Source organism: Electrophorus electricus, chromosome 14, assembly GCF_013358815.1.
Source record: "Electrophorus electricus isolate fEleEle1 chromosome 14, fEleEle1.pri, whole genome shotgun sequence".
Lineage (NCBI taxonomy): Eukaryota > Metazoa > Chordata > Actinopteri > Gymnotiformes > Gymnotidae > Electrophorus > Electrophorus electricus.
In genome coordinates this window covers 17,801,062-17,825,027 of record NC_049548.1, presented here as the reverse complement: position 1 = coordinate 17,825,027, position 23,966 = coordinate 17,801,062, and the positions used below count along the sequence as shown (strand labels likewise).

The following is a 23,966-nucleotide window of genomic DNA, read 5'->3' as shown; positions in this document are numbered from 1 at the left end:
AAGTATGTACAAAGGATATATATATATATATATATATATATATATATATATATATATATATATATATATATGAGGGTATCTTCCTATCAAAATGTAGACATGTATATGAAATTTAGTGATTATTAAATTTATTATATAGCATTCATCTGGATTAAACAAAGGGTTATCAAATAGAAGAATGTAATGGCTTCTGAGCAGAATGGCTTGTCTTCTCTTTCAAATCCATAACATCAATCCAAAAGGAATAAAGTATCTATTTATTTATGTATTTAAAAGAAAACACAAAAGTCATTGTTTATAAAATATGACTTTATTGTTTATATATATTTTTCTTTTATTAAAAATAAATCATTTGTTCTTGAATGAGATTATATATTACAATTTCAGTACAAATGCTATTTTTGTAAAAAAAGAAAAAACATTCATTGGTTTAATTACATATGGTTACATCATAAGTGTGTAACATCATAAAACAATCCACATGTGCAAAATCACCTTCATACAGATAGGCATGGAAATTTATTTCTTTATTTTTTACACACACTTGTTGCTAACATTCTGCAGCCATAAAAACCAAACCACTAATCATTTATGTGGAATGTGGCAAAAAAAAAGTGTGTTCAAAATGATAGTATGTAAAACCATAGAACTGCAGGGCAATTCTTCAGTGGTAACTGCCGTCACAGATTTTGTGCAAAGCCACAAATTTGCTTTCATGATTTTGCTCAGGTAACAACCTGTTTGGGTGGAATGGGCTTGGGGACTCCAGGTCCTTGAATGGGTGTTGGTGAAGTAGAAACTGTAATCTGTGTGTCATCACCGCTCCAGTTCCCATAGCTGTTAGAACACACAGAACAGGGAAAAGGAAATTGAAAGAGCAAATTCCACACAAAAACTCACACACTACAACATTTGGCCGACGCTCTTATTTAGACCAACTTACACATATATCAGTGTAACACCAATTGTGCTTCCTTGGAATGGAACCCATGACTTGTGTTTAGCACTATGCTGTGTAACTATGCTAAGTAAATATACTGTGTAATTAAGCCTTACCTGCTCTATACAGGTGAATCACAGGGTACCCAAACAGGACACCACCCACCCCCACCCAGAGAGAAGATATAATGGAGAATGTGGAGAATGCGAGTGGTGTGCATTACCTTGCATAGCCTCCAGGGGCAGCAGTGAATTGTGGGGGCTGAAGACACACAACAACAAAGAACACCGTGGTTACCAGAGAAAACCCATTACCTTATTTGCAAGGCTAGTTCCAGTAGTCTATACCAGTGGTCCTGAACCCTGCTCAGCAAGTTGGAGTTTAGCTCCCTCTGTCTCCAACTCTCACCTACCCCCCTCGACCTCGCAGGACTAGACACACTGCTACAGACGCCCCACCCTGGCCAAAGCCCCACCCGGGCTGAAATCACTGACTTGACCCTGCACAGCTTCTGTCTCCCTAGGGTACACATGAACATCAAGCATGCAGGTAAAAGAAAGTACAGAAGTGGAAAAGCAAGTTCCTTTTGCACCATGCTGGTTCAGCCCCAGACGTGTAGGGCATCTCTGGAGCAGAGTTCACGTGAATGCACGCAGTGCGATTCACATGCACTCCATTCACAAGCTGCTGCATTAAGGCACCTGAATGAAGACAAGAAGGAGCTGAACGCATGCGACACCACATGGGCATCTGTTTCGGCATCAGCCATCGAGGTGCACAAGGACTCCGGTGCCACTGTGAGACGGTATAAACGTGGGGCCCAAAGATGCCTTTGGCTGAGGTGTTTCGGCTGGAATTTACCTGCGGTCTAGTGGGAGGAGTCCTGACTGTTGCGGGCAGGGCTGAGGCACTTTGCACATTGCTGCTCGGCTGGCTGCTTCTCTGAGGCATACTGTTTGACCTATACAGTAAGTTGGCACAGATGACAGAATATCAGTGAATGGCTGCCTACTTGTACAGCCACATAACTATGCCCCAAGGGTATATTTTATTTTAGCTCATAGTTCACAACAAAGGTTAAACTTGATTACTTTAGTTAGAAATGACCCATTAAGACAATTACAATGAAGAACTACAATTTCATGAGCTTTTTGATTAGTTGGTTGGTTGGTTGGTTTGTTTTGGTGGGAGCATTTCACCCATGTGTGTTGTCGCCATGGCAATTCAGACATCGGCGGAGCATGTCCCGCCTGAACACGAAGAGGAGAAGAAGGACCAGCCCGGCCAGCAGGGGTACCACCAGCAGGAAGAAGATCAACAGGCCGTTCCTCAGCGAGTAGTCTGTGGGGACACAGGAGAGAGGAGAAGAGAGGAGAAAGGGAGGAGAAGAGAGGGAGGTGTTAGGAGAGAGGAGGTTCATATGTGGAGGAACAGCAGTTTCACATATTGGAGGCACTGGTTTTCCTACACAGTTAGGACAATTTCCCAATTTTGACAAAAATGACACAGAGAGGATAAAGTGCTTTGTACAAAATGTATATATAATTTTGTAAAAAAACAACTAAAACGATAACCTTTTTCTTAGTAAGGTCAAGGTTATGATGAGGTGTATGGTAAAGCTTCCATATATAAAAAGATGTGTAACATAAATATCAGTACACGTTCTGAAACAACCTTGTGTTTGTTTGTGCGTGTACGTGTACCTATTTCAGCAGGTCCACTATCCACGCTGCCTCCTCTTCCTGGTACATTGCAGTTTGGAGGACCCCAGCCATCGTTGCAGAAGCAGTGGCCCAAGTTATTACATACCTGCAGGATAGTATGCTTGTGTTACACTGCAATCAGCTCAACCTACATTACAAATACATTCATGTTACACAGCATTCTGTTCATTGTAAAGTGCATTCCACTCACTTTACACTGTGTTCTGCTCAGGTTATACTACAATACATTCATGTTACCCTGCAATCGGCTCACATCCAGCATGTATACACAGTCAACACATACACAGTCCAAGTCAGAATGTCCTTGAATAGCTGGATTATATTTATGGTAAATATATATATATCATCATCATGCTCTCTGTTAGTGAACTCAAGGAAGGCCACACTGTGGACAGACCACGGACAGAGACTACATCACGATCGCTCCTTCCTTCTCATCGGTTGTCGTTCGTCCTGCTCTCGTTTGTGTTAGCATTTGCGTTTTCTAGTTTACCTCTCCAGTGCTCCGTGTCGCCTCGCATTTCATTCGTATTATGTTTTTTGTTTGTACAGGGTTTCAGTTTGATTAGAGTCCCTGTGCATTTGCATCCATTTCCTTGTTTCGTTCAACTCCTGCCACTGCAGATGTTATGGATCACACGCACCAAAATGTCACGTGTGCTGAATTATTTCTCAGTACCAGTAACTTGATACCTACCCAGGAACTAAGGTACATACCCCATTACCATGGCAGTCGCTTCCGGCATTACAAGTCCCTGTTTGTGTCAGCTCGGACGAATTCACACACTGGAACTTTATGCATACCTGCAGACCGTAAAGATCACAACCGACATTTTCAGTCTCCTTTAGAAATATCAAAATCAAGTACAACATGGAGTCTGCAGTCTTTAAATAAATCGCATTACACAGCACCATAATATAGGATGAACGGAACATCAAAATGAAACATGAAGAAACTTAATGAACTTATAATAGAATTTATAATAATCCATCTGCCTGATCTTATTATATTGTTGTTTAAAGATGTTTTGTACAAAACATCAACAAAAACCACCATCATCACTAAGTATATGAGTAAACTGTTCGAAGAATGTTGTTCTAATATGTTTTCTAGTTAAGAATAGTTACACGGTCATTTGCATACATTCCCAGAAGTGCTGACCTCACGGGCAGTTACGCAAACCCACTTTGCCAGTATCGCAGACGGTCCCCGTTTGGACATAGGTCGGGTCCATCACGTCCGGGCCCAGGTTGAAGTTGGCGTTGCGGCAGGAGATGTTCTGACCGATGTTCTGCACACTGATGACCGCTCCAGCTGGAGGGTAGTTGGAGTCAAAGTTCGTGCACTGGATCTTCCCACACATGATGTTACTGTAGAGAGAGTTCCAATTCCACTTGTAGTTCATTGTTTTGGCCACAGTTGTTTTGGCACTTTTAGTGAGACCTATGTGCCTTAATCCGGGTTCACACTGTGCAAAAATCGACCCGATTTTGCTAATGTAGGCCAAATTGCACATCGTAAACAAATATCTTCAGTTGTGAGTAAAGTTAGGTGGATGTAGAATACACAATGTGATCTATTATGTGGATGCCAATTTAGTGCCACTGTGACCAAAGACACGACTTTTGAGCTCCGGCAGTGTCAGAAAATTGAGATCAAAATGCAAAAAACAATTGCATTGTCAGACATAGAATTCTGATGAGATTTTCTGGTTTATAAGACCACTGAAATCTCACAGTGCAAGCCCGGCATATGAAGGTAAAACAAAAAAATGGAGCAGCATTCTTTCTGATGCTGTGGCCTGACCCACAGAATTTGGCTAAATAACCACACAAATCAATTGAAGTAACAATCCAACTGAAGTATTATCATTACACTTTCACTATTGCTCAAGCAGTATGGAGCTGTCTACACAGCCACCACTGGAGATGAATGTGTGTAGGAGGTTTGAGGTCTTACGCCGAAGAACATGGCACCAGTGTGGAGCCGGAGTATCCACAGTTCCCAAACATGGTGCCCTGCATGTTGATATAGCGGAAGCACTGGTTGTCCGCTTTCGTTGCCGCTGCCAAGTTGATGGAATAAGAGAAAATAGAACAAGAGTTAATTAACAGCTTCCAAAATTCATCTGGTTCAAAACAGGCAGAAGCATCTATTTTTCCCATTGGACAAAGTGGTAGTAGGTGGAGCTAAATTAGCATTGACACGCTGCAGCTGTCTGAACTGCTGCACAAACAAGCAGCTGAAACCCTTTCAAACATGACGTGAGCTCATTAAACATCAACCTGGCAGCCCATAAAGGACCAGAACAAGTCACACTACAACCAGAACAAGTCACACTACAGTTAAGGGAGGCTACAGTGATGCTGCCTCAGATGTATTCAAATCTGGATCCTAAAGATTTCCCACACTCCCTTTTCCACAGGAGTCAGGGGTGCTGGAAGGAGTGGCATACCAGTCACACCAACTCAATCAACTACAAGCATCTGCGGAAAACCAGGAATTGGAGCAGGAATTCGACCGCCCCTTGGCTAACGGATACGTGAAGCGAGCGTGGAGCCATACTGGAGCCGAACAGCTGCTTGCACTGGTAGTCCAAAGTCTGGCAGCGGCCTTCGTAGCAGTAAGCCGTATTGGCCGCACACTGAATCCCATCCATGAGGTAGGTGTCCCGTGGGCAGAACCCAGACGAACCGAGACAGAACTCGGGCAGGTCGCACTCGTTCACAGAGCTTCTGCACAGAGTCCCAGACACCAAGAGCTGCAGACAAGGGGTTGGGGAACAGGGAGAGAGAGAGAGAGAGAGAGAGAGAGAGAGAGAGCCCTCATTAACAGCCAAGACCCAGAACTGCTGTCAACTAGGCAACAGAGAAGCCGCCATCATATAAGATCCAAACAGAGTCTGACTATAGGACCATGGGAGCCCACAGCACAAATGTTCATGCAACAGCAAAATGAAGCAAGACAAAGAGTTAAAAATCTACAGCAAAAAATGCTTCCACTCCGTGCTAAGTGAAATAAAGCCTGACACCTGATGTAACATATAACAAAACACGGACATACAGATCACATCAGGTCCCCATAACAGTAAAGATGTTCACTGCAATTAAATTAATCAACAATAGAAGATCAAACTTCCCAATAGTTGGCCTTTCTGTTCTCCAACGGGAGGCATGGGTTCAAATCCCACTTATGACAGTCTCTATACAGGTCAGTGGTAGCTCTGCAGTTAAGGTAGTTGAGTTGTAACTGGAAGGTTGCTGGTTCATGGCCAAGCTGCCACTGTTGGGCACCTCAGAAGGCCTTTGACCCTCAAGTTCTATTCAGTCATAGTTGATTTGGATAAACGTGTCAGATGTACATTAAGCACTGCATATTTGTATTCACCTGTAACTGAACTGCAGTTTGTTTCTCTGTGTAAGTATTCTGACATACCTGACAATTTTTGCAGCAGCTGCCAGCTGCACAGGTAGAGCCCCTGGTGAATGTACACGTTGCTGCATCGCAGCATGGGTTTGTGCAGTTCTGCAACACAACTCACAAAATCAGAAATGTATACGTCATCATTTTCATTACTGTTTAACCCACCTCTCCAAGTGCTGAGCTAGTAGTTACAATTCTTATTTTATGACTTCATCTGATATGGAGCTTTAAATGAGTGCCTGTTTGATTAGGCTGATGAAAGCGATTGGCCCTGCCCAGTGGCCATGTCATCTCTATGCTTACCCCCGGTAGGCCACAGTCGCATTGCTCCTCTGGGTCCAAGATGCCATTGCCGCACTCAGCCACGCTGATGAAGCTGCCGTTCAGGGGCTGGTTCTTCAGACATACCCCGCCCCCACGTGAGATCAGGGTCGCAAAGTCGTTCCCACTACACTCACTGAACAGAGTCGACCCACTGCAAGGACACACACACACACACACTTTTTGAGTGTTAGAACTGGAGAGTAAATGATTGAAAAAACAACGGTCTTCCATTTAAAAAAGATGTCCCAGGATGGTGCAGTTCTCCCAGTTTGCAGATCACAGCTCCTAGTGCTCTGATTGCTACAGGAAGCACCGTTTCCTTCACCTTTATTTGCGGCTCTTCTTTTAGCTCTTGGTATTTCTCAAGCTTTTCATGTTCCTTGTTCCTGACGTTGTGGTGGTCATTTTCCACCACCTTTGGGGGTATATCCAGCCTGTACGTAGCACAGGTGTTTCTGTACACTATGCCAGCTACTTCATTATGGCCTTCCATGTACTCCCTGCCTGCTAGCATCTTGCATCCAACTGTTATGTGTTGGATTGTCTCAAGAGCATCTTTTCCCAGCCTACATCCGGGGTACTGCTTGGTGTAGATCCCAGCCTCTACTGATCTCGTGTTTAGCACTTGTTCCTGTGCTGCTATGACTAGTGCCTCATTGCTGTCTGTCAATCTGGCCTTTTCCAGCCATTTGTAGGATTTCTCCATATCAGCCACTCCCACTATCTGGTGCATCCCATGATGGTCTCTGTTCCTCCTCGTTTCCATCCTCCTCGGGTTTCTGCTGTCTGAGGTACTTACTAAGAACTTGTCACTTGGGGCTATAATCCTTGTGCATTCCTGGATCTTGGTTGGTTCATCCTGGATAGTGGCTCTGACACTCACCAGTCCACGGTCTCCCTCCTTCCACTTAGCATACAGTCTCAGAGTGCTGGATTTGGGATGAAACCCTCCATGTATTATAAGGAGTTTCCTTGTCTTGATGTCACTGGCTTCTATCTCCTCCTTAGGCCAGCTTATTATGCCAGAGGGGTACATGACGACCGGCGGGGCATAAATGTTGACAGCTCGGCTCTTGTTTCTCCAGCTGACTTTGCAGGAATTGCCTCACTCTTGGTTGGTATTTGGCTGCAGCTGCTTTGCCATTTGCCTGTGGGATTCCAAGGTACATGTAGCTGCCCTCAACATCTGTTATATCACCTACGGGTAGTGTGATCCCATCTGTTCTCGCCAACTTCACTCTGCTTGTAACCATCGAGCACATTTATCCAGTCCAAATGCTGTATATCCTGGTGAGATGGATTAATGAGTCGATGTCTCATTCACCTCTGACATACAGCTTGATGTCATCCATGTAGAGGAGGTGACCAATGGTTACTCTGTTCTGTAGCCGATATCTATAGCCACTCTTGGTGATGATCTCACTGAGGGGGTTCATCCCTATGTAGAACAGCAATGAGGATAGCCCCATTGAGTTCTTGATGAAGACATGCATGGATGAGAGTGGAGAATAGAGGACTGTTAGAATGCTATTATGCAAGGAATCCAAGTGTGAGGGGGTATATTCAGAGGATGTGGGAAGTATGGATGCTTCAAAACCAAACATCTAGAGTAACTCTGAAACAACTAATAGCGCAGTGTTCCAGCATCCTCAAGCGGCAGCTGATATTTAATTTACAAGGCAACTTGATTGATGAGGTACAACACATATGCTATGGCAAGGGGGAGCCAGGAAGACAGGTCAGAGGGGAGATATCATCATCCCCACAGCTCAAACTTAGGAACCAAGACCTAATGAGTTGATGTGCCAAGCTCAGTACCAGAGCTGATGACCTGTGACTTGTGAGAGTGAAAATCCTGGCTAATCTGGACAGACATCCAAGCCGTAACAGACTACCAAAACCAAGTGAAGAATCTGAAAGGCTGATGGAAGATGTGAATGCAGCCCTACAGACAATATGTACTGAGACCATCAATGAAACCAACAAGCTGATGATGAAGACTGATACACTGTCACTGGCCAGGTCCTCAAGCAAGTTCCACAATTGCCAATCTTTGTCCCCACATTGATTTAAAAAAAAATGGATGCTAGAACATGCCTCAAAGGCAACTAAATTCAACTGATTTGAAACTCTTAATGAAAATATGTATTGCTGTATGAATGCTAATATTAGATTGACACATTTAATAACTTGTTTCAAGAAGTTACACAGTTCTAAAGGGATGAGAACTAATTTGGAGTTTTTTGAGTGGAATTTCTATACTGTACTTTGGACACTTCTGAGAACACTGCATTTTGTGCTCTGTACTTTTTGCTGGCATGGTGGAGTTGGCAGGAATATCCCAAAAACTGCTGTTTATTCGTAGTGCTGCACTCAGTCCCACTCTGGTTTCCTGGTTTTAGGCAGCGTACCGCATATACATCAGTGGAAACATCATCTCAAAACCTCCCTTTATCACCAGCACCTTTCTGAGCAGACTGCACCTTCACCGCTAGCCCGAGCCCAAGTTTAAATAGCAAAGAAAATGAGATGAGCCTGCTCAGTACGAGCGCCCTTCCAGAGGATGCTGCTGCGACCCAGATGCTACGTGTGCATGCCTCAGTGTTAACGCCAGCTGGCGGACCCGAGCTGTGGTACTGTACTGACGTGGCTGTGGAGTCCATGACGCAGTAGCCGTTGGTCCCGCACTGGCAGCGTGTGTCGTCGTGGTACATGCCCAGGTTGTGACCCATCTCGTGAGCCAACACCGTGGAATAGTACTGCAGCTGGTTGTCACTGTACTGCACAGAGAAAAGTGTGGCAGTGGAAAAACCTTATTTTTTTTCCAGATATTGGTTTTAACACACAATAATATGAACGAAGTGTGACTTAAAACACACACACACTCATACAATAATACAATGTTTATTGCATGAAGAACACGATCACACACTTAATACGAAAGGTGGAGCATATGGCCCTCCATTATGAACATATAAGACCCAATAATGTCTCTCTAACCACACTGATTCCTCCGGCAGTGCTCACTGAGCACACAGATCCCACAAAGGCCATGCCCAGAATTCCACCACTGTATGCTCCTGCTTGCCCCCTTCAGAGAAATGAGAAAACGGGAGCCAAGGGTAAGACAATGAGTGCAGAGCAGGCAGAGGGTCATAGCTCAATAATGTTTGTTAAATGTTTAACAGCATTGCAAATATAACATTTGAAAAGCATTTGAAAATGACAGTCATCACCCACTACGTACTTTGCATATATCTTATACAGTGAATTTAATGATGACGTATTCCCCCACACCCACCCACCCTCAAACTCCCTCTTAAGCATTTCACCTGATCGGGCTACCCGGAACATCTCCGGTACAGTTTTATGCGTCAAATATCCCAGAGGAAGTGGGCATGGCTGTCCTCGTACTCACACAATGAGCTGAGCCATGTCGTTCTGGATGCGTGGCACCAGGTTCGTCTTCCTCCAGTCGACGAAGTTCCCGAGGACGGCTCCTGCGCTGCCGCTTACACTGAACGGGTTCTGGGCCTCAAAAATCTCCAAACCCACCAGGATTATGCGGATGTTCAGCTGCTGATAGTACTAGAATGGACACAAAGATGGCAGCTCTAGTCATGGATGTTCAGCGCATCACCCGCTGGTCTAGCCAAGTCCAGCAAGTTATCAGAACTTCACAAAATGAGTAAAACAGCTTAAACCCTAGACAGTTTAGTAAACAAGATTAGTAAACAAGTTTGGATGCCCTCGTGTGAATTCCAGGGGAAATGACTAGGTCCCACTATGACATGAGAGCCTGATTGAGCATGTATGTGGTGTCTGAACCGGACATTCTCACCGTGTCCACCAGGTTAGTCAGCTGCACCATCTCATTCTTCACTGCCGTGACGTTTCTCTTCTTAAATATGAACTGTGCCAGCAACCAAACAGAGTAGTGGTCAGTAAAATGAAACTTCCCATGAGGCACTGTTAATGCTCTGAGTGTAAATGTAAAGCACCCACCCTTTGGTTGTCCACCACCAACACCAGCTCCACGTATCTGGTCTGAGGTAAGTTTCGTTTTCTCTGTCATGGATAAAGGTAGAAGAATGAGAAAGGTGAATGAGCATTTACATAGCCAAATGTGAATTATGGTTTAGAACGGTGCGGTTTTCTGACCCGTAAAAATTTGATCATAGACAAGCCAGCCTCGTGAGAGCCGTCATTGCTGTGAGATATGTCATTGGCCAGTCCACACACAAACGGCTCTGTTTGGACGTGCTTCAATGGGAATAGGAGGTGTTCATTGGTCGAAGAATTCACGGCAGGCTCAAGTCCGTAACTTTCGTTGCCAAGGAAAATAACACCCCTTATGCACATACAAAAAAGTGATTAAATATATATACACGGTTAGGTCAAAGGAACTGGACTGATTAATTGAATTCTCTTTTACTATAGCATCAATAAGTCAAACACATTTAAACACAGCATGTTTGATCACTAAACCACTCAAAGTCTTTGCCTAATACAAACATAAAAACATCTGAGTCTAGATCTTCCTCATCCACCTCAATGGCATAAAACTCATACCTGAGACCATTACAGGTACTGAGAGCGACCAGGGAGTCCTCACGACCCTCCACGTGGCCGTTGTAATGGCACGATGCCTGTAACGGACAAAGGGTGATGTCATAAACCAGCGTCAAAGCCCACCCACGTAAGCTTCAAACCCTTCAACACCTCACTACTCTAAAAGGCTGGAGGTCTCAAGAACCAGTCATACCGAACCTGGAATGACCGGAATGCCGACGTTCAAGTTTCAGGTGCAAATTGTATGAATCACGTAACTGAGAAACACTGATAATCATCATCAGTTTTCTGCTATATGGTGCTGGATTATTTAACTATCAGATAAACTTTACACATAACCACCAGTGATATCTTCAGGACAGGGTCTTCAGTAGTCTTCAGTAGATACCCACCTTATCTACCTGTCTGTCTAATCTTGCTTCCCATTGCAGTAAGGTCAGTACCCAAATTTGTACATCCTTTCCCTCGCACACAAATGCAGGAGCAAACATCCCCCCAAAGGGGGAATCTTTTGCCACATCTCTACAAAATCATCATACAAAACCACTACCCCATCCGACTGGCCGGTGTGGCATACAACCCTGCACCTCAAAGCAAAACCATCAGTTCACGATGAGGCCCAGGACGGAGAACCTAACAGGGATTTTTTCATTGACCTTTTATGATGGGGAGAAGCAAAAGGAGGCTTACGGGTTTTTTTGTGTCAATTTTCATCGGGCTCTTATTTGTGCCATGAGAAACCACCGTGAATCTGGGTGATAAAAAGTCTCTGTGGAAAAAAAGGACAGAAACAGACATGGATTAGAAGATGTCATGCCCTTGAAAGCAGTAATGGCCTAACCTTAACCTTAGTGACAGACATGTCCTACTTGTTTTTTGTCAGGCTGATGTAGTGAATGGTGTCCGCTATCTTAATCATGTAGGTTAGCCCTTCAGAGTGGAGTGTCTACAAATGGAAATACAGTGAGATGAATCAGCGGCTGGATGCCATAACTATACACAAAGCATGACAATAGCACAGTCACACTCCTCTGTGCACCTGATTGGTAGCTTGTTTAACGTCGTCATGCCTTCTCTTTCGATCACGCACAAGCTGAGGTGTGACAATCTGGAAACTTTTCAGTTTTGATATCTGTTCACGGAACAGACCTGTAAACGTATGAATATGAATTAAATGCACAACATCTCAAAGCAATAAAATGATGTTCCAAATAATAAATAATAAAATTACATTTTTTAAAGGCTCAGTATAATTATGTTCCATTTTTTAAGGCACACAGTTTAAATACAGTGAAGAAAAAAAATCAGCATGAATCAAGAAGAGCTGCAGGAATCAGAAATAGTTTTAACACACATAGAGTGAAGTAGTGAAGTATGTACATAGTAATGAAACAGGATGTTTCAGTCAGAAGTCAGTTTATAAATGGATTGCTCCTCCTAGAACTTTAAAAGCGTTTTGCTTGCATAGACAACGAAGACCTCTGTCCAAAACATCGACTTTCTCTGAAATTCTTGTGTACTTCCCTACAGTTTTGAATATTTTATATAGTATCGCCTGACTTTCTTCTGTGTCTCACACACACACACACACACACACACACACACACACACACACACACACTATATATATATATATATCTATATCTATCTATCTATCTATCTATCTATCTATATCTATATCTATATATATATATCTATATCTATATCTATATATATATATATATATATATATATATATATATATATATATATATGATAACAGCTGATAATAGACCTCTGTCCTGTTTTTCTGGAAAATCTACTATACTAATTCCCCCTCCCCCGTGGATTGATAGTTGTATTCATGGACAATCTCTGTAAAAAAGATTGCTCTTTCACTCAACAATACCTCAGTAGTCTTTATTAATAAATGTATTTGTTTAATTCATATGCATTCTCTCGTTTCGTTCCGACTCCACTCTTTAAGTATCCCTAAGGCTAATTTACATTTCAGAAGTAGACCCAACAAACTTTACCTTACGTTTAAGGTGTGTAGGCTAGTTACTGAGCAGGTAAGCCCAAATCGCTCCTATAAGGGTTTATTTTGCGCTTTTCCCGACAAGCTATTTTAAATAAGACTGCAATGAGCAGAAGACGGGCAGAGTTGATCGGAGTGAGCCAGATAGCCACGTTAATTAACAACAATTAGCAAAATGCAATATTAATGAAATGAAACCTACAGCCTATAATATGAGCTATAAACCTAGAACAGATATCGACATCCGTGATGCTTCATCCATCAGACTTCCTCGTGGGTATACTGACAGGTCTACTGATAAAGTAATCCTGAGTTATAAAAGTTTTAGTTTTACACTGCATGGTCCGCATGTCCAAAACGACTTACCTTCCCTGCGGATGGCATCAGTATAACGAAATAAAACTGCGAGTATTATGAGAAATTGTCCACAAGTTCTTCGCGTCCCCTGTCCAGCCATTCTGTCTGCTTGACGTGCTCATTGAGTGTGACAGGTGAGTGTAGCTGTGCGGGGAACGAGAGTTGTTGGACGGGTAGAGTAAGATGTTGGGCTACACCTTATTCCTGATATTTATTTTACAGTAAGGGTTCAAGGGCTCCTCGCTTCTCCGGAGCTCGTTGTTTAAGAGCGCTCATTTTCGCCATAAAAACGGCAATTCCTTTTGCTTTACGTGTAATCTCAGTTTGGGGTGCGGGCACTACTTTTTTTTTTTTTTTTCTTTTCTTCTTTGTTGTTTTTAACTTACTAAGCCCATTACATTTCTCAGTGATCTAGACAAGACTAGTTAGGAAAGATTAAATCAAATGTTCTTTTGATTTGTGCTATAAAATGACCCGTTTTTGTTTTGTTTAGTTGTCATTCTGGAGGGTGGTTAAGACAGTGAAGAAATAGGATCACATATAACATAAATAGGATAAACAGGACAACATAAATAGGATAGCTTAATACATCAAATACAAAGATGAATTTCATAAATCCTTCCAATTCACTTCAGCTGAGTGGAATATACTAAATGTCTACGCTCTTCTTTACAGAGCTTAAATTCTAAAGATAAATTGATAATGTATAAGCTATAGCTATATGACATATAGCTGTGCTATCATAAATAGGCCATTTATCCGTGTTGACTGTATGCGTTGAGCAACGCAAATAAGCAGCTGCATCTTAAACTACACATTTCCGAGAATCCGGTGATTATTTGCGCCATATCAATGATCTGAACAACAGCAAATGTGCGCGTCGCTGCTTTAAGAGCCCAGAGTAGTCGCGCTGGATATAAAATGTCACTAGTCCCGTAATGTGCAAACGCTGATGAGTTTAGGCTGCGCGTCCTTTAAACTCGGTTTTTGGTTCAGGCAGTAGCAAGCGTACCTCGTGGGTCCTAGAGGACGCGGCGTCGCAGTCTGGGTTGTAGTGAATCACAACCGTGGGACGATAGCTATTCTAGCTATGTTTGTTCATCACGGAGGTTGGCGTTTTCAGTTGAGATAAAACTCTTGGAATAAAGAAAGCTCTGTGATCACTTCGACTACGGTGTCGGCAGCGTTAGACAGTGTGAGCATGGATCTGAGTTTTGAGGAGATGGCCACCTACATGAGTGAATTCTTGAATCCCACCTTCTGCTCCTGCTTCTGATCACCTTCTGGTCAGACACTCAGATGTAACGAGCAAGTACTCCACAAATGTTAGTTCGCAGCTGTGTGTATTTCCATCGACATCATTATGAATTTCAGTAAAGATGGTCTCGTATCTGGACACACGTCCTGGGTGTGCAGCTCTAAGACTGAACTCTCTGATGTTCTGATCACAAACCAAGAGGATGAGGGGAGCGATCGTTCAAAGGATGTTGGCCCGCCTGCTTCTGGCAAGTGAGTTATTTTCACAGACGTTTATCACGTACTTATTCTGGGTGACAGGAACTTCAGCGCAGTGGTAACCGTCACAGTACTGATGTATCATTTTGTGTGTGGGTTAACCAGTAACTTGAGTATTAAGTAAAGGAATACATTTATTATTAACCCCTATCCTAGGTGTGTACCTATGCGCCTGGAGCAGACAGAGGAACGGTCCCCGTGTGTCATCACGTTTCTGTGTACGCCTCAGTCCGGGGTCGGCATCACCAGCGTCTTGGTCGTGAGCGAGGCCCGCACCATTGAGGTGTATTCCCTGTCTGGCGACTACTGTGGCACTAGCCGTGGTGAGGAGGATCCAAGATGGCACGCTGACGGGTATTTGGCCAGTGCCACACTTCCCACGTGGCAGGTTTTGCTTGAAAGAGAAGTCATAAAGTCTATAGAAAGTGAATGATGTTTCTTTCTTAGCTATATGTAGCAGTGGCTTGATGGCGCATGGTCTCGTTTTGATGGTACGTGATCTCGTTCTTTTGTTGGTACGTGGTCTCGTTTTGTTCTGTGAACTCATGCTCTTTGTGAATGTCTGTTTGATGTCTCCTGGTAGAGCTGAGGAGAACACCACCTTCTATCGGTGTCGCCTGGTGTTGGAATGCCCTGTTGCATCGTGTGAAGTGAAGGTGAGTACAGCGATTCCCATCGTTCGTTTGACGTAATCTCGGGATTCTAAAGACTAACGTGAAGAGAACCGCAAGCTTTTGAAATAGATACCTAGAAGGGATCGTTTCCATCCACCAGTAACTTTGAGTTCGCTTTGGAACTTCTCTGGTCTTTGTGCTGGTGAAGAAGTAGTTCATCGCAGCACAACAAAACTATAGTTGGTAATGAGTGAAATGGCATTACAGCTCCCCTGGGAATAACTCCAGGTTTACTGACAGAAAACTTGACGAGAGCCTGGCAGTCGCTCTACTTTTTGTTCGTGGCCGTAATACACATATCGTTATACCTGGATAAATTTGTCACTTTAAACTGACCAAACGGAGTCCGTGACACTCTGATCATGGCCATCAGTGTTTGGGCAGGTTGAGGTGGTTCAGCATCAGCAGTGAGAAGCAGCAGAGTGTTGGATGTCCTCAGTAGCTCTGTGTCTCGTAGCAGCTGCTCTCTCTGGGCGGGCGTGCGGCGGTGGGTGTCGGCCTGCTGGGAGTTGGCCTGGGGAAGCTTCAGGCTGATCAGTGCGCAGGTCTGGGCGTCGACCTCCAGCGTGTCCAGGCCATGATGGAGGAGATGGGGACCACCCTCTCGCCAGGAGCGCAGAACCTCATGGAGATGGTGCAGTTTCAGCAAAAGGTCCAGACCAGTCTGTCTTTAGCCTGAAAGGCGGTTCAACCACTGCTTATATAACGCACTATTTATAACTGCTTATAAGATATTGTTATTATATAACTTATTATATAATTTATAGCTCATGAGAGTTTAAGAGAATGCATAATGTTTTTATTGCTGAGTGTCCATCTTGCGTTTATATTTTTTTACTGGTATGAAAGATACACTGCCTGGCCAAAAAAAAAGGTCACCACCTGAATTTTACTAAGCAAATTGGTAAGAGCCTCCCATTGGATAATTACTGCATGGGTGATTGTTTCAGCTGGCAACAAGTTATTTAACCCTAACTGATGCAGTGAGTAGCTTCTCATTTGTTAAACAACCATGTCGAAAGACACATCCTGTGGTCGTAGAAAAGATGTTAATCTGTTTCAGAGGGGTCAAATTATTGGCATGCATCAAGCAGAGAAAACATCTAAGGAGATTGCTGAAGCTACTAAAATCGGCTTAAGAACTGTCCAACGCATTATTAAAAAGTGGAAGGACAGTGGGGAAACATCATCTTTCAGGAAGGAATGTGGTCGGGAAAAAAATCTTGAATGATCATGACTGGCGATTACTTAATCGTGTGATGAAATCAAATCGTAGAAAAACAACGGTAGAACTCAGGGATATGTTTAATAGTGAAAGTAAGAGCATTTCCACACGCAAAATGCGACTAAACAGCTGTGAAGCCTTAAGAAAAAACAGCTTCAATTTGCTAGGGAGAATAAAGATTGGACTCTGGAGCAATGGAAGGAGGTCATGTGGTCTGATGAGTCCAGATTTACCCTGTTCCAGAGTGATGGGCGCATCAGGGTAAGAAGAGAGGCGGCTGTAGTGATGCACCCATCATGCCTTGTGCCTACTGTACAAGCCTGTGGGGGCAGTGCTATGATCTGGGGTTGCTGTAGTTGGTCAGGTCTCGGTTCAGCAACGTTATGTGCCCAAAGAATGAGGTCAGCTGACTACCTCAATATACTGAACGACCAGGTTATTCCATCAATGGATTGTTTCTTCCCTGATGGCACGGGCATATTCCAAGATGACAATGCCAAGATTCATTGGGCTCAAATTGTGAAAGAGTGGTTCACCAGCAGGAGACATCATTTTCACACATGGATTGGCCACCACAGAGTCCAGACCTGAACCCCATTGAGAATCTTTGGGATGTGCTGGAGAAGACTTTGTGCAGTGGCCCAAATCTCCCATCATCAATACAAGATCGTGGGGGGGGGGCGATGTATGCAACTCTGGACAGAAATAAATGTTGTGACATTGCAGAAGCTTGTGGAAATGATGGCACAGTGAATGTGTGCTGTAATCAAAGCTAAAGGCGGTCCAACAAAATATTAGTGTGTGACCTTTTTTTTTTTTTGGGGCCAGGCAGAGGATGTTATTGTGTTATGTTTTGGAACTACATTGAGATTTAGCTTCTTACTAGTAAAGCAATCATGATTGATTTATTCTTTAACTTAATGTACTTTAAGTTGATATGTAAGTTGATTTTGTGCAGAGCCAAATGTCTGAAACCCTGCAGACTGTGAAGTGCTTTCCACAGCAGGAGCCCTGATCTTATGTGTCGCTTCGATTTCAAGATCAAATGAAGAAAAAATGTATATCCCAAATAGTTTTTTTTCCAAGATAAAGAAGCATTCTTCATGCTCACCTTCCCTCGCCTTTTCTGTCTTCAGAACAAAGCTGACGTCCTTGGTGGCTTACTGCCTCTGCTGATGGGTGGAGGTGCATTGGCCTGTCTGGCCAAAGGGCCCGCCCCTGTGGGACAGCTTGGCTCTGAGGAGGCGGGGCAGCTCGTGGGCCCGCCTCCGCAGTCTGGAACGCATCCTCTGCCATCAGCCGGTGGCCAGGGCAGGGCCCTGGACATCGCACCTGCCCCGGTGGCCTCTCTGGATGGGCAGCAGTGCCCGGTCAGCTCCGATCTGCTGCCCGTGCTCCAGAGTGTGTGCGGCCAGGTCAGTCAGCTCCGCCTACACGCGCTGACCTCGGCAGAGGCGAAGAGGAACGGAGAGCGGTAAGTCACCATTGATCCAGGAAAGAATGAGTAGGGACTAGAGGTTACGCTCAAATAGCCAGGTGTGCTATTTCTGGCAGGAAATGACGACTGCAGTTTCCTGTTCGTAGTTTAACTGCCTCCTACCTCAGCTGGACCTTAGGAAATATCTTTACATGTTCCTAGGAGTTTGTCCTACTATTCGATTGTTGTTTAAAACGTATTTAGACCTGATCGCCTGTTCCCACATTTGCTGTGTCATGAATGGAGCTCTGCAGTGGTTAAGGTACTTGATTAGTAATCAGAAGGTTGCTGGTTCAAGCCTCAACCACCACTGCCAAGTTGCCACTGTTGGGGCCCCTGAGCAAGACCCTTAGCCCTCAGCTGCTCGAATTGTATTCAGTCACTCCAAAGTGACTCCAAAAGTAAGTCACTTTTGGATAAAAGCATCAGCTAATTGCCATAAATGTAAATGCCCCTGCGTTTCAGGGAGTACCACCTGTGCTGTGGAGGGGTGGAAGAGGCTCTGGAGAAGGTGGTGGAGAGGCGCATGCAGGAGCTGGAGAGGCGGCTGAAGGAACACATGGACCTACGGCTGGACGCCCTCCAGCAGAGGCTGGAGCTGGCACTGCACCAGGCCATCACGCACGCGCCCCACCCGCAGTAACCGGGGGCACCGCTCACCCAGCGACGGGTCACCTGGCGCGAACAGCTGGCGCGGGGTCCGCTGGGACGACACTTTCCCAAGGGAGGACTTGTTTGAAAAACTCGCTGTAACTGTGTGGAGTGTTGCTAGCGTTTATGGTTTATGGTCCGTCGTGGTGTTGACGGAGAAAAATCGCTGTAGATGTTTTCAACAGGAGAAACCTTTTCTCCACAGCAACCTGTGGACCTTAAAAGTTTTCAACAAGGAGGAGAAAGGAGGTGTCAGTGATGTTGGGACAGGAGGCAGTGGATATGCTAATTAATGCTAATACCTGCTGACGCAAATGTTAAACAGCCTACAATACAGACCTAACTTGTCTTCTTTACGTGACTCAGAGATATGATCCACATTTTATTAACAATGCTGCTATGAGACCTCTCTCTTGTAATAGGCCATTCATCCTATTGATTCACTTCAGAGGCTAGCCTTGCAGAAGCCCTTGGGCCGCATGTCTGACTCCAGGGCCGGGAACCAGGGCCATCGGAGCACAATTAACACTCCCGTACGTTCTTGAGTGCAAAACCCCTGACTCAGTCGATCGTTTCCTGGTCGGGTGTAAGCAGCACGTGCCGTGGCAGGACGGAGCTCCCGCTGCTCGGTGGCTCTCGGCTCCAGCCTCCTTCTTTAAGTCATTTTTAATACCGTCATCGTTCTTTTTGGGTGATTGTTTGTTCATTGATATTCTTTAATGTTCTCAACATTAAACATTAAAAGTGTGTTGTGCTATGGTGTGTTTCTCTTGGATTCTGTCGACCTGCGTGAAGACTTAGGCAGCGAGAGCGGGTGTTCTCGGGCCTGGACGGGTACTGCCCTGCGGACTCTGGAATGCTTCTGTGCTGGTAAACGACCGGGCCCTGGGCGGCAGCCCCCCGGCGTCGTCGGGCCGAACGCGGCTGAGCAAACGCGCTCTACTCTAATTGTAATGTTAATTGTGAGCAGGATGCAAACTGCCATCACATTTAATCTGGCTGTCCCAGAGTGGGAAGATTAATGAACGTCTTTAATTAGTCTTTGGACTAAGCGGGGACACTGTTTTACTGTGGTGGTCAAACAAACCCCCTGATCCATGCCCTTGTTTTGGTCTCTTTACAAAGCAGGCCAGCCAGGCCTTATAGGGGCACTATCCTCATCTCTTCACCATACTTTTGGCGTCTGGGCTGGTAAGTGTGTTTTCCTGCGGGCAGTGCGAGACGTGTGTAGGGGGCAAAAATGCACCGTGTGAGCAGATTTTGTCAAAACGCCCACAGGATCAGGGTCAGACTGCAGCTGAGGAAATCCAACCGTATCAACAAAGATGCAACCACCACTGCAGTCTGCACAAACCACACAAGCGCCGCTCTATGGAGGGGGAACTTTCGCCTCAAGTGACCTAAAATGTTTGTTCGGTTTGTGGCCTGGGGCTTGGGACTATGATGGTATGAAAGTATATATGGCTGAAACTTGGTTTGAGTGGAGTTTTGGACTTGATGTAAAGAACATGTTTGGCTTACATATGTGTACTCTGGAATTACTAATAGCTATCTGGAATTATTAAGCAAAAAGTTAAGCAAAAAACAGACCACAAAAACAGCTCTTTATCTTCCAATCAAAATAAAGGGGAAAAAAATTATAGCTTCTTCCCATGTGTTTTGATTCATTTTTAAAAAATTATCCAAGTTTTTGGGATAAGTAGTGATTCAACTTTCTGGTTGACTGCTGTATAAACACCGGTGATGCATGCCAAATGTGCTTACTCATCTCTTACTAGGATGAGTGAGAATACAAGGGAACCAAAAAGAGAATCCCCATAGTTCTCACCAGAGCAGCTCAGGTGTTGGATGCACCTCGTGGTCAGCAGGTCTCCTAGGCGAGCTGAGATGCTCGCCCACGCCTGCAGACTGATCAAAAGGTCTGTGGGTGGAAAAAAGGCCCTACTCTTGGCAAAGTGCAAATTTATACAAGGCGTTCTGCTAAACACTGCTGTGCAAATTGCCTGGCACGAAGCTCTGAGAAAGTACTGGGAAACTTGCAGTTCAAATCCGGAAAGCTGCACAGAGGCCGAAACTGGGTCATCACCGGATCATCCAGCAGGACAAAGAGCCACGTTTTTTTTTTTCAGGATCCACACAGAACACTGGCTAAATTCAAGCTAATTGTGTCTCTTAAAGGTTAAATGTAACGCTGTATATTTGTTTGGTTCGGTGCTGGATGTTTGCGAGCAACTGGGAACCAGGAAGGTCTCCTGGCACCTGGATAACTGGCAGAATCTTTGCCCACGCTGGTTACTTTGCCAGCTGGTGGTTGGCATATCACCCCCCCCCCCCCCCCCCCCCCCCCCCCCCCGACTGTGAGAGATTTTCCGATTCACTAAGCAGAAACCAATAGGCTACCGTAGGATGATCGGAGCCACTGTCGCTGTCGCCCTGGCGACCGGGAGCAACAAGGCCATTCACAATGGGACATCTGAGAACCAATGAACCAATTACAAACCTACAACGGAGCTTCTATGAACCTACAGCTGTGCTCAAAATAATAGCAGGGTGTTTAAAAAAGTGAGTAAAGCTGAAAATGCTTATAATAGCTTTTATTTTCATACACACAAATGCATTGAGAACACCGCACATTCTATTCCAAATCAAAACACGAGTTCAAATTCATCAAATGTGTTACTACAGAAAGTGGAGAAAAGGGAATATTAGGCTCTTCAAAAAAATAGCAATGTCTGCATTTTTCTTTACACCTCACGTTTACTGTATAAACTGAAAAATGTTTGAATATTGAGCTTTCCTGTGAATCACTAAACTAATATTTAGTTGTATAACCACGGTTTCTGAGAACTGCTTCACATCTGTGTTGCATGGAATCACCCAGCTTCTGGCCCCTGTGAGCAGCCCAGGACGACTGGACTACATTCCAGAATTCCTCTGCATTTCTTGGTTTTGCCAAGCATTTTTGATGTCACCCCACAAGTTTTTTATTGGATTAAGGTCCAGAGATTGATCTGTCCATTCCCTAAAGTTAATCTTTTTGGTCTGGAGCCAAGATTTTGCTCGCTTACTGGTGTGTTTGTGGTCACTGTCTTGTAGAAACACCCATTTCATGGCCTTTTATATTTGGCACAATTCAATATGACCTCTACAAGCATTTTGATGCATTCAAACTGATCCATGATCCCTGTTATGCAATAAATAGGCCCGACACCATAGTATGAGGAACACCTGCGTTTCATGATGTCTTCACAGTGTACTGTGGCTCATGTGACAAACTGTCTGCAGCCTCTAGACCCGAACAATCTTTCTTTCATTAGTCTCCAAAATGTTGCACCATTTCTCTTTAGGCCAGTTGGTGTGTTCTTTGGCAAATTGTAACCTCTTCAGCACGTTGCTTTTGCAGCAATGGGACTTTGCGGGTCTTCTTGCCGATAGCTTGGCTTCACATAGGCATCTTCTAATTGTTTCAAATCAACTTTTTAATCAAAGTACACTGTTCTTCTGAATAATGTCTGGAACGGCCTGTTTTACTCAGTTTTTTAGAGAGAAATGCACTATAACCAGTATGCACAACATCTGCTGCTTTCATCCTATAATAGGGGCCACCTGTTTGACACCTGTTTTTTCATAGAATGAACGACCTCACTAATTGAACTTCACACTGCTATTATTTGGAACACGCCCCTTTTAGTTAATTATTCAGTTACACAGAATCAGCAGCATACATGTCATGACTGCTGGGTCTGTTGGTATTTTCTTACTGAACCACACCTACTAGTAAATTTTTTTGCCATGTAGAAATATAATTTCTAGCAAAAACAGTGATTGATCTAGTTAGTGATGTTGGACTGCTATTATTTTGAACACAACTGTATTATGAACTAACTATAAACCTTCTATGAACCTATTCCGAATCTACTACAAACTCAGATTAAACACTGTTAAGGTTAGGTTATTCACCATTAAGGTTAGGTTAAACACTCAGGTTAAACCCTGTTAAGGTTAGGTTAAACACTCAGATTAAACTCTGTTAAGGTTAGGTTAATCACCATTAAGATTAGGTTAAACACTCAGAATGAACACTGTTAAGGTTAGGTTAAATACTTGGGTTAAACACTGTTAAGGTTAGCTTATTCACCATTAAAGTTAGGTTAAACACTCAGGTTAAACACCATCAAGGTCAGGTTAAACACCATTAATGTTAGGTTAAACACTGTTCCCTCTGAAACTGTGGCACTGCCCTTTTAACTTTTAAGCACTACAGTACATTTTTATTTCTTGTCATTCCTCATTTGCTGTTGACATATTCAGTTTGTTTTTATGCACTTCATATTTTTTATTAATCATATTTCAATCTTCAATCATTCAGATTCTGTCTATTAAGGGAAAGGATTCATTAAGCCCAAGATGACCAGCTGCCTAGATTGTGCGGAACGTGTTTTTAGTTTGCGTGTCCTTCTGCACACCCGCTGTTTTTAATGTATTTATCTGTTTAAAAATGGTCATTTCAGAAGAACAACACAAGAGGGCAGCAAATTCCCAAGAAAACCTTTCTAACTGGACTCACTCAAATAACATTTTCACAATGGCGACTCATTGTACCAGTGGCATCTGAGTGGGTTTCAGTAGTTGGATATAGTATCTTTTTTGTTATTTCTATTCGTAATGGCCAATAACGTTATGTACTCTGTTTCGTGATATTACTCATATAAAAACATGGGTCATAGTTATAACCCCATACGTGTTATAATCTATTAACAGCAGGCAATCATGAATGTGATCTAATCAATAAATCAACATGAATAATCGACACGAATAATCAGTAAACTTGGTAGTTATGAAGTGATGTGAGATCATCTCGGTGGAGAACATTTTTCCCCTGTTATTTATTTGAAAAACAACCCTGGTTTAAGGTGGTGCTTGTTTGGTTGACATTATCAACAGACAAACACGATCGTCTTAATGGTAGACGTGCACCCGCGTCAGCTGCATGAAGTGCAGAATACCGGAAAGGCTGAAAAATGTATTATTTATTATTCCCTTAATGAAGTGGGAGTCAGACATGG

The 23,966-nt window shown here is 43.8% G+C and overlaps 2 protein-coding genes across 4 annotated transcripts; one reads left to right on the top strand and one right to left on the bottom strand.

Annotated features, from left to right (window-relative positions):
• Nucleotides 1–298: 298 nt before the first annotated feature.
• Nucleotides 299–13,462, bottom strand: zgc:174164 (uncharacterized protein LOC570656 homolog). The gene is made up of 22 exons (XM_027018645.2): nucleotides 13,368–13,462; nucleotides 12,024–12,133; nucleotides 11,854–11,930; nucleotides 11,675–11,753; nucleotides 10,985–11,061; nucleotides 10,574–10,763; nucleotides 10,418–10,480; nucleotides 10,254–10,325; nucleotides 9,831–10,000; nucleotides 9,413–9,503; nucleotides 9,059–9,192; nucleotides 6,392–6,563; nucleotides 6,101–6,190; nucleotides 5,231–5,426; nucleotides 4,625–4,730; nucleotides 3,852–4,035; nucleotides 3,382–3,468; nucleotides 2,644–2,749; nucleotides 2,140–2,281; nucleotides 1,802–1,901; nucleotides 1,164–1,201; nucleotides 299–837 (listed from the first exon to the last, which is right to left on the bottom strand). Exons 1-22 carry the CDS (start codon nucleotides 13,456–13,458, stop codon nucleotides 726–728), a joined length of 2,487 nt encoding a protein of 828 aa, XP_026874446.2. The 5' UTR covers nucleotides 13,459–13,462; the 3' UTR covers nucleotides 299–725.
• Nucleotides 13,463–14,392: 930 nt separating this feature from the next.
• On the top strand, nucleotides 14,393–19,657 carry c14h10orf88 (chromosome 14 C10orf88 homolog). 3 transcript variants are annotated; one of them, XM_027018647.2, is made up of 6 exons: nucleotides 14,393–14,867; nucleotides 15,030–15,227; nucleotides 15,457–15,529; nucleotides 16,008–16,199; nucleotides 17,909–18,246; nucleotides 18,715–19,657. In XM_027018647.2, exons 1-6 carry the CDS (start codon nucleotides 14,722–14,724, stop codon nucleotides 18,890–18,892), a joined length of 1,125 nt encoding a protein of 374 aa, XP_026874448.2. In that variant the 5' UTR covers nucleotides 14,393–14,721; the 3' UTR covers nucleotides 18,893–19,657. The 3 variants fall into 3 exon arrangements, with proteins under 3 accessions (XP_026874448.2, XP_026874447.2, XP_026874449.2); XM_027018646.2 differs by having other exon boundaries at nucleotides 16,005–16,199; XM_027018648.2 differs by lacking the exon at nucleotides 16,008–16,199.
• Nucleotides 19,658–23,966: the final 4,309 nt, after the last annotated feature.

What these genes read in the sequence shown, in the direction of transcription:
- zgc:174164 (XM_027018645.2), bottom strand. Translation starts at nt 13,458, where the DNA reads ATGGCTGGACAGGGGACGCGAAGAACTTGTGGACAATTTCTCATAATA. An exon ending in TGACTAACCTGGTGGACACG is followed by an intron (nt 10,001 to 10,253) that starts GTGAGAATGTCC and finishes TGTCCATTCTAG; the next exon opens with TACTATCAGCAGCTGAACAT. An exon ending in GCGACTGCCATGGTAATGGG is followed by an intron (nt 2,750 to 3,381) that starts GTATGTACCTTA and finishes ACTATCCTGCAG; the next exon opens with GTATGTAATAACTTGGGCCA.
- c14h10orf88 (XM_027018646.2), top strand. Translation starts at nt 14,722, where the DNA reads ATGAATTTCAGTAAAGATGGTCTCGTATCTGGACACACGTCCTGGGTG. An exon ending in TTGCATCGTGTGAAGTGAAG is followed by an intron (nt 15,530 to 16,004) that starts GTGAGTACAGCG and finishes TGTGTCTCGTAG; the next exon opens with CAGCTGCTCTCTCTGGGCGG. An exon ending in GCGAAGAGGAACGGAGAGCG is followed by an intron (nt 18,247 to 18,714) that starts GTAAGTCACCAT and finishes CCTGCGTTTCAG; the next exon opens with GGAGTACCACCTGTGCTGTG.